The following is a 9,458-nucleotide window of genomic DNA, read 5'->3' as shown; positions in this document are numbered from 1 at the left end:
CCCCACCGCTCTGTCTCCCCGGGGGTATTGGCAATGAAGATTTTCTCGGAATAAAGGCGACTGTGAATCTGAAAAACGTCTCTCTGGTGAACACGGGGGATTGTTTATAGAACAAAAACAGCGAAAAGAAAGACAAAAATGTAAAAGGGGGGAAATCAAGTTGCCTCGTGTTTCATGGTCTCTCATCACCCTCCGGAGGGCAGAGGGGAGGGGGACCCGATGTGACAGGGACCCTTGGAAGAGCCCCGACTCGGCCTGTCTCCCGTGTCCCATTGACGGAGCCGCTCCTTCGGGGCACCACGAAACTTCGACACCGGGGCTTCCCCCTCCTCTCCCGCCGCCCGCGGGCCCCGCCTCTGCGTCTCATCCTCTCCCCGCGGTCCCGCTTTGGAAAGCGGCTCGAATGTGGAGACCGGCAGCTGGCCGAGCCCCGGGGCATTAACATGACACAGAGGAGAGAGCGGTCTAATATAATTAAAAGGAAATCAGGTGGCGCACGGTTTGGAGGGGTAAAGAGATTTTTGGGAGGAGGGGGTTGGGGGGTAGACCCTCTAATTTGATTACTCAGTCTAACGGGACCCGGAGGAACAATTGTAAATTGAAAAGTCTTTTATTCTCTCCCATCTCTCCTTCTCCTCCCGTTCCCATCTCAGTATTTAAATAATTAATAATTCGTTTTTTCCCCTTCTCGTTTCCCGTCATTTGTCCGAATTGCGGTGTCCCGTAAACGTTAGGTTACTGCTCGATTCTGGCGTTTACCTGGGTCCTACAGATAAATGGGTCGGAGCTTTGCCCACAAATTTCAGGTCAGATACCCCCAATACAACACTTCTTTTCGAAGTTTTCCTCTAAAACTAAATAATACTCCGGAAACTAATCTCTTCAAAAAGGCTCATTTTAAAAAAAGAAGACGCGCGAGTTGTTAGTACACTCGGCAGACCCCGCGTTATCCCTTTAGTCACCCCCAATCCGCCCTCCCCGAGGGCGCACAGATACTGCTGATCGGGCCAGCTGATGCGAATTAGTGGGGTGTGTGTGTGTGTGACTGACCCCCACACCCCCCTTTTCCACACTAATTTGAATCCGTATGAACCCCGCCAAGCCAGAAGTGCCGTTGGTGTCGCGGCGGGGGTCCGTGTCGCCATTGTTTCCTCAGCCCGAGACACATAAACTGCGATTTCAAGGCCCATTGAGCGCGCGATGGATTGTACCTAAACCCCCGAGCCGCCAGAGATAATCGATTATGCCCGCGCGACTCTAAATCTACCAGTAAATCGTTCGCTTGTTCTCGTGCGTTTGTAAATCAGCTTCAGAGAAAACGGATCTATTATTTCGTTTTCTCTGAAGGGCGTTTGTGTTTTCTAACGGAGAGGGTTGAAAGGGTTTTTTTTCCCGGGCTGGGTTTGGGAGGTGAACCAGGGTGACCGGTCCGCGCTTTGTTTGACTCTGCCCGCTGGAGTGGATGAGGTGCTCAGTTACCAACCGTTCAGTGGGACTGTGGAAGGGAAACCGCAGCAGCCTGCTTGCTCTCAGGAACTGCCCTCACTTAACCAACGAGATAATGTGGTGCAGCTGTCCACAGGTGGTCCAAGTCTCTTAAGATTGAGGACTTTAGAGTGACCATACGTTCTACCAGACTGTGATTCTCCGGGACCCGGGTCAGTACTGAGACATGCTGGACTGTGGTTCTCCAGGACCAGGGTCAGTATTGAGACCTGCTGGACTGTGGTTCTCCAGGACCAGGGTCAGTATTGAGACCCGCTGCACTGTGGTTCTCCGGGACCAGGGTCAGTACTGAGACCCGCTGGACTGTGGTTCTCCAGGACCAGGGTCAGTATTGAGACCTGCTGGACTGTGGTTCTCCAGGACCAGGGTCAGTACTGAGACCCGCTGCACTGTGGTTCTCTGGGAACAGGGCTGGGCAGCCATATACTATACTGTTGTGTCCTACATTTTATTCACGAGACCGTACTTTCATGTGCAATTGCTGCTATAAAAAAAAACATTTAAAAAATTGCCTAATAAATTTGAAATCTTTATTGATTTTTTCAGTAATGTGAGAGGAGCCAGGAGCTGAGGAAGAGGGACTGCAGAGGAGTCAGAATGAGTGTGAGATGACAGGGAGAGAGTCTCTCCTATAATACCACGTTGCTAGAATTGTTTGTTGATGTTTACCAATTGTTCCTGCTTTGGGAACACTGCTTTTCATTGCTCATGTTAATGAAGCTTGTTGAATTAAGAAAAATGAATATCTCCCTTGACTGGGGTGCTCAGACAGTCAGACAGCGACAGAGTGGGGTGCTCAAAGGGTGGGGGTGCTCAGACAGTTAGACAGTGACAGTGGGGTGCTCAGAGAGTGAGACTGAGAGTGCTTAGAGAGTGGGGTGCTCAAGGAGAGACCGGGTAGGCAGAGGCGATGAATTTCTTTCCGTTTCCATAGAAGGAGTTGTCCCAGGTGTAGGTCTGGATGACCAGAGGTTTCCCTCCCAGACTGAGTCGGCACCTGGGGAACAATGCCAGGCAATCTGTGAAAGCTAGACGCACACTGGCACATTCACAGCCTGACACACACTGACACACACACACCCTACCACACACTGACGCACTCATAGCCTGGCACACACTGGCACACACACTGGTGCACACATACCCTAGCACACACTGACACACTCACAGCCTGGCACACAATGGCACACACACTGGTGCACACACACCCTACCACACAATAGCACACACACTGGTGCACACACACCCTACCACACAATAGTGCACGCACACACAGCCTGGCACACACTGGCACACACTGACACGCACACTGGTGCACACACCCTAGCACACAATGGCACACACACTGGTACACACACCCTACCACAGATTGGCACACACACTGGTACACACACCCTAGGACACAATGGCACACACACTGGTGCACACACACACTCTACCACACAATGGCACACACACTGGTGCACACACACCCTAGCACACAATGGCACACACACTGGTGCACTCACACCCTAGCACACAATGGCACACACACTGGTGCACTCACACCCTAGCACACAATGGCACACACACTGGTGCACACACACCCTAGCACACAATGGCACACACACCCTGGCACACAATGAAATGCACACTGGCACACAATGAAATGCACAGTGGCACACAATGAAATGCACAGTGGCACACACACCCTGGCACACAATGACATGCACAATGGCAATCAATGAAATGCACACTTGTACACACACCCTGGCACACAATGAAATGCACACTGGCACATACACCCTGGCACACAATGACATGCATACTGGCAATCAATGACATGCACACTGGTGCACTCACACCCTGGCATACACTGGCATGCACACTGGTGCACACACCCTGGCACACACTTTCACACAAAGGCATGCACACTGGCATACACACACAGACACTCACATATGCTGATATATTCACATTGACACACATGCTGTGACTCACACGCACAGTGGGAACAGATGTAAAAGGTCCACAGGTCACTCTGAATCACCAGCTTCTAAAGACTGGGAGTATCTGCACTCTGCTTGAGAAGCAAGCAAGTTTAGGTTCAAGTGAGGGACCTCAGCGCTCGAACAGTGAGGAGTCTTGAAATCTGTGTAACAAATGACCTTTAAAACTGTTGACTTTCACAAATAACCTGCCTGGTTGCTCACCAACAACATGCAGCAAAGACCTTTGGTGGCAGGTGATCTTATGGTTCCCTCAGTATGGGCGGAGCGGTGGCTCTGTGGCTAAGGATCTGCGCCTGTGACCGGAAGGTTGCCGGTTCAAATCCTGCGGCCGGCAGAGGAATCCTACTCTGTTGGGCCCCTTAACCCCAACTGCTCCAGGGGTGCCGTACAATGGCAGACCCTGTGCTCTGACCCCAAGCTTCTCTCCCTGTCTCTGTGTCTGTGTCTCCCTGGAGAAAAAAGCTGGGGTATGTGAAAAGACGCATTCCTAATGCAAGAAATTGTATAGGGCTAATAAAGAAACATTATTATTATTACATTATTACTACACCAGCTCTCAGGGGTCAGGGCTGGAGACCCCCGTTTCTTTCACACGAACGATTGACCGCATCGGGCAGGCAGGAGGGTGGGCGGACAAGAGACTCACTGCTTGCCCGGTCGCGCGATGTAGCACAGCGTGTAGAGGGCCAAGTCGAACTCCGGGCTGCTGCCAATCAGGGCAGAACCCACCTGCTTGAAGTAGCCGTCCCAGTTAAACTGCATGCCCAGCACATCGGGGTACCCTGTCCACTGCAAAGAGCAGGAGAAGTCAGGGGTCAGAAGACAGGGTAAGTGGTGGAGAAAAAGACAAGGCAGAAGGAAACAGAAAGCGAACAATGCAAGGACAGTTAGAAAATGTGGGACAGGAAGGGAGGTTTCCACAACCAGGAAAGACGTCAAATGTGCTGCATGGACATCCCAGAAAAGCAACTGTGTCCCAGAATGCACACTAATTACTATTGCTTGAGCGATACTGACACCTGCTGGCAACAACAAGGTACTTCACACTGGTGCAGTCAGACATAGGATGACATTTCAGCTCGGACACCCAATCCCAATGGTCCTAGCAGGGTTTTGAGCAACAGCAGCAGAAATGACAGCAGTAATAGCAATAGCTGCAACAGAATCAACATTATTAATACTCTGCAATTGAGCAGTGACAACAATAAAATCAGATTATTATTAACACTATACTTGGTGGTCTTGTGGCAGCCGTAACAGGAGGATTAGCAGTAACACATCACCGCACTACTGCTAGAAGTAACAACAGCAGTATTTACAGAAGTGGCAGCGTCAGCAGCAGTACGAGTAATGCTGGGAGTAAGTGTGCAGTGGCCAGGGCCTCTGGACTCCGGGCTGCAGGGTTACGGGTTCAAATCCCAGGTGGGAAACTGCTGTAGCCCCCTTGAACTAGTTGCAAGACAGCATCACTGGGTCTCGTTGTAAATGATGAGTTCAATCTCAATAGACTTGTGTGGTTAAATAAAGGGAAAGCAAATGTCATCATACTCACGGGTCCGTCAAAGTTGTGGCTGTAGTAGTTGAGCAGCCCCTCTTTCTCCAGGAGGTAGAACTGGACCCAGTTGTGGAACCCGGAGACCTTCCCCTTCTTAATCTCCCCTTCAGACAGACAGACAGGCCATCTGTAAGACAGGCAGGGACACGCCGAGTCGTGCCCAATGCCCGGCCTCTCCTACAGGCACACAGGGCAGACTGACCTGCGAAGATGTGCTCGAACCCGCTGGAGTCGAGCTGGTTTTTGCCGCGGGAGTACAGGCCGAACCACATCATCTTCAGATCCTGCAGGAACTCCTCCATGGAGCTGTAGAGCTCTGAGGGCACAGACACACAGACACACTGCTGGGCACTGAGGGCACACAGACGGCCATTCAGATAGAATGACAATTAGAGAGAGGTCTAACTGCTGGAGGGAGAGACAGGACTCTGGGTATAGAGGAAGGAGGAGAGAGAGAGAAAGACAGGACTCTGGCTGTAGAGGGAGGTGTAGAGAGAGAGAGACAGTACTCTGGCTGTGAGGGAGGTGTAGAGAGAGAAAGAGAGAGAGACAGTACTCTGGCTGTAGAGGGAGGTGTAGAGAGAGAGAGACAGTACTCTGGCTGTAGAGGGAGGTGTAGAGAGAGAGAGACAGTACTCTGGCTGAGGAGGGAGGTGTAGAGAGAGAGACAGTACTCTGGCTATAGAGGGAGGTGTAGAGAGAGAGACAGTACTCTGGCTGTAGAGGGAGGTGTAGAGAGAGAGAGAGAGAGTACTCTGGCTGTAGAGGGAGGTGTAGAGAGAGAGACAGTACTCTGGCTGAGGAGGGAGGTGTAGAGAGAGAGAGAGACAGGACTCTGGCTGTAGAGGGAGGTGTAGAGAGAGACAGTACTCTGGCTGTGGAGGGAGGTGTAGAGAGAGAGAGAGAGAGAGAGAGACAGTACTCTGGCTGTAGAGGGAGGTGTAGAGAGAGACAGTACTCTGGCTGTGGAGGGAGGTGGAGAGAGAGAGAGAGAGACAGTACTCTGGCTGTAGAGGGAGGTGTAGAGAGAGACAGTACTCTGGCTGTGGAGGGAGGTGTAGAGAGAGAGACAGTACTCTGGCTGTAGAGGGAGGTGTAGAGAGAGAGACAGTACTCTGGCTGAGGAGGGAGGTGTAGAGAGAGAGAGACAGGAATCTGGCTGTAGAGGGAGGTGTAGAGAGAGAGAGAGAGAGACAGGAATCTGGCTGTAGAGGGAGGTGTAGAGAGAGAGACAGTACTCTGGCTGTAGAGGGAGGTGTAGAGAGAGAGACAGTACTCTTGCTGTAGAGGAAGGAGTACAGCTCTTGGCCCAGCTGAGTGTTGCTGATTGCTTCCATCAGGAAACGTTCCTGCTCGGCCAGCTGCGCGGGGCTGAAGTTCTCCGCCAGGCCGGTCTGCCGTTGGTAATTGTCGAGCAGGGCGAGGAGTGCAGAGAACGTCGGCCTCGAGAACAGGGAGCCCTCGTCAACGAGGCTGAAGAGCCTGCCAGCGGGGCAGAGAGAGACAGAGGGACGGGGGTTCAGCACCGCAGACAGGCGGACGGACAGAGGGACAGGGGTTCAGCACCGCAGACAGGCGGACGGACAGAGGGACAGGGGTTCAGCACCGCAGACAGGCGGACAGACAGAGGGACGGGGGTTCAGCACCGCAGACAGGCGGACAGACAGAGGGACGGGGGTTCAGCACCGCAGACAGGCAGACGGACAGAGCGAGAGGGGTTCAGCACCGCAGACAGGCAGACGGACAGAGCGAGGGGGGGTTCAGCACCGCAGACAGGCGGACGGACAGAGTGATACCAGAGCCTGAAGAGTGAGATCATAGAAGGATCAGACAGTGAGTGATACAGGCAGCAGGAGAGGGAGACAGGCACAGGAACAACGAGACGGGCTGAGAGTGAGACGAGCAGAGGGCTAATGATACAGGTTGAGAGGGAGTGAGACACAGCGAGGGAGTGAGACAGGCAGCAGGAGAGGGAGACAGGTACGCAGAAAGCGAGAGTCAGGTAGGAGGGCGGCGAGATGGTGGGTAGGAAGGGAGGGTACGAGCGGTAAGGGAATGTGGAGGAGCCGAGGGCATCAGCATGTCTCACGGGCCAGGAGACAGGTCCTGCTGGGTGCTGGTCTGCGAGCTGGACACCAGCGCCTGGGGGCTGATGACCAGCAGGGCCGGAGAAGCCTTGTTCTCATCCAGAGCGAAGAGCAGCTCGGCCACAGACAGCAGCTCCGCGTCCGTGATGGGGAGCGCAGAGGAGGCCCCTGGGAGAGAGGAGGGCACAGGAAGACATGAGTGAAATAATCGCCGATTCCAGTTTGTTTAAAAGAGGAGGAGAGAGAGACTGAATGACGGAAAGCTGGAATCGTTCAGGTACTGGCAGCCAGGTGAGTGTATGTCGCGACCTTCCTCGCGCTGTGCTGTTCTGGAACAGGGCTGGCAGCCCTGCCCCTGGAGTGCCGCAGTTATCTCTGCCTTCAGTTCCATCTCGGACTTGAATGACTTGATTGAACCAAGGATCAATTACCAATTAACCAATTAAGCCAAGCCGACAATAAGTCCATTCACCTGTTTTTCAGATCAGGTGTTAATTGAAAAGGTGCCTCTAGTACTAGTGGGCGCCCCGCAGTCCAGGACAGTGTTGCCTAACTCTGTTCTAGAAAGCGTAGGAGGACAGGTGAGACACGGCGTCTAAAAGTCCAATTTAGAGATGCTACACAGCTGCATTTTCACTCAAAGGCCGTGTCCCTGCAGACACAGAGAGACGCCCCTCTCGCCCCCCCGCACACAGACGGAGGGACGCCCCTCACACAGACGGAGGGACGCCCCTCACTCCCCCCGCACACAGACGGAGGGACGCCCCTCACTCCCCCCGCACACAGACGGAGGGACGCCCCTCTCGCCCCCCCGCACACAGAGGGAGGGACGCCCCTCTCGCCCCCACGCACACAGACGGAGGGACGCCCCTCACTCCCCCCGCACACAGACGGAGGGACGCCCCTCACTCCCCCCCCGCACACAGACGGAGGGACGCCCCTCACTCCCCCCGCACACAGACGGAGGGACGCCCCTCACTCCCCACGCACACAGACGGAGGGACGCCCCTCTCGCCCCCACGCACACAGACGGAGGGACGCCCCTCTCGCCCCCACGCACACAGACGGAGGGACGCCCCTCACTCCCCCCCCGCACACAGAGGGAGGGACGCCTCTCACCCGTGCACACGCTCTGGTAGTCTGCGCAGCAGTCCCCGAAACGCTGGCAGGCTGGGTTGCACTGGCAGGAGGAGGAGGAATCTGTGCCGTAGCCACAGCGCCCCTCGCAGGAGTCCAGGGAGTCTGGCGGGGACAACAGCACAGGAGCTGAGACTCAGCAGCACAGGGGCTGCACAGCACCGCCGGTCACACATTGCAAACCCAGGCGTGTGGAGCTGGCTTCCGTGCAGACCGAACTCTGCCAGGCACACAGCCACAGCCTGGTGGCTGGTGATTTCAGGTGAGGCTGTGCTGTCGAAATGCAGGCTATAGCGCAACCTGCACACTCGTCACTTTTTTGTCTGCCTTTTTGAAAGAAATCTCTGGCATATTTTCTTTCCTTCGGTTAATGAATTCCATCCATCGGTCCATCCTTCCATCTTCTAAATGCTTCATCCAGTACAGGGCAGCAGGGGAGCCTGAGCCTATCCCAGCAAGCAATGGGTGGAAGGCAGGGTCCACCCTGGACAGGACAGCAGTACATTGCAGGGCACACAGAGACACGCTCACATCAGGGCCAGTTTTCCCAGAAACCAGTTAACGCACCAGCACGTCTTGGGACTGTGAGAGGAAAGGACCAGCAGGAGAAAACCCACACAGACAGCAAGCAGCTCAGCAGTTGAGCCCGGAGCCCCAGAGTGAGGCAGGACTGCACCACTGTACCACCCTTAGATGAACTCCCTTTCCTAAACTGCATGTCACGTTAGTCTCTCCTGAAACAGTCTATACACCTCTAGGTAAAGAAAGACTTCAAACTACAGAGTACAGAACATCAAACTCAACCCTGAGCAGGGCAATTCCACACTGTCAGAACTGAACAGCATATCTTCCGGGTGTAGAAGAGAGAAAGACAGGGCTGTACTTACTGCCTAGGCTCAGAGCCTGAGCAGAGAGGCTGAGAGCGAGGAGCAGGAGGGTCTTCATCATCTTCGTCACGACCCAAGCCGAAATCCTTACACACTAGATAATGCTGCTCCTTTTTATAGGGGCGAGCTCTGGCCAATCGCAGGGCTCGGAGAGCTGTGCTCTGTCCAATCGGGAGGTATCGGGTGTCATCTGACGGGGAAGGGTGAGGCGCCGGGAGATTACAGCAAGCATGCACAGGCAGACCGGGCAGACGTTCAGTCAACAACAAGTTACCGACTCCCTGAGCCTCCAGAC

General features: G+C 54.2%; 1 protein-coding gene across 2 annotated transcripts; it reads right to left on the bottom strand.

Annotated features, from left to right (window-relative positions):
* Nucleotides 1–2,022: 2,022 nt before the first annotated feature.
* On the bottom strand, nucleotides 2,023–9,321 carry endou (endonuclease, polyU-specific). Of its 2 annotated transcripts, XM_088633459.1 has the most exons (8): nucleotides 9,164–9,321; nucleotides 8,259–8,381; nucleotides 7,142–7,307; nucleotides 6,329–6,534; nucleotides 5,255–5,368; nucleotides 5,050–5,156; nucleotides 4,144–4,286; nucleotides 2,023–2,503 (listed from the first exon to the last, which is right to left on the bottom strand). In XM_088633459.1, exons 1-8 carry the CDS (start codon nucleotides 9,222–9,224, stop codon nucleotides 2,389–2,391), a joined length of 1,035 nt encoding a protein of 344 aa, XP_088489585.1. In that variant the 5' UTR covers nucleotides 9,225–9,321; the 3' UTR covers nucleotides 2,023–2,388. The 2 variants fall into 2 exon arrangements, with proteins under 2 accessions (XP_088489585.1, XP_088489586.1); XM_088633460.1 differs by lacking the exon at nucleotides 8,259–8,381 and having other exon boundaries at nucleotides 9,164–9,320.
* Nucleotides 9,322–9,458: the final 137 nt, after the last annotated feature.

This window comes from Lepisosteus platostomus, chromosome 1, assembly GCF_059453375.1.
Source record: "Lepisosteus platostomus isolate fLepPlt1 chromosome 1, fLepPlt1.hap1, whole genome shotgun sequence".
NCBI classification, from domain to species: Eukaryota; Metazoa; Chordata; class Actinopteri; order Semionotiformes; family Lepisosteidae; genus Lepisosteus; species Lepisosteus platostomus.
This window is presented reverse-complemented; position numbering and strand designations above follow the sequence as displayed.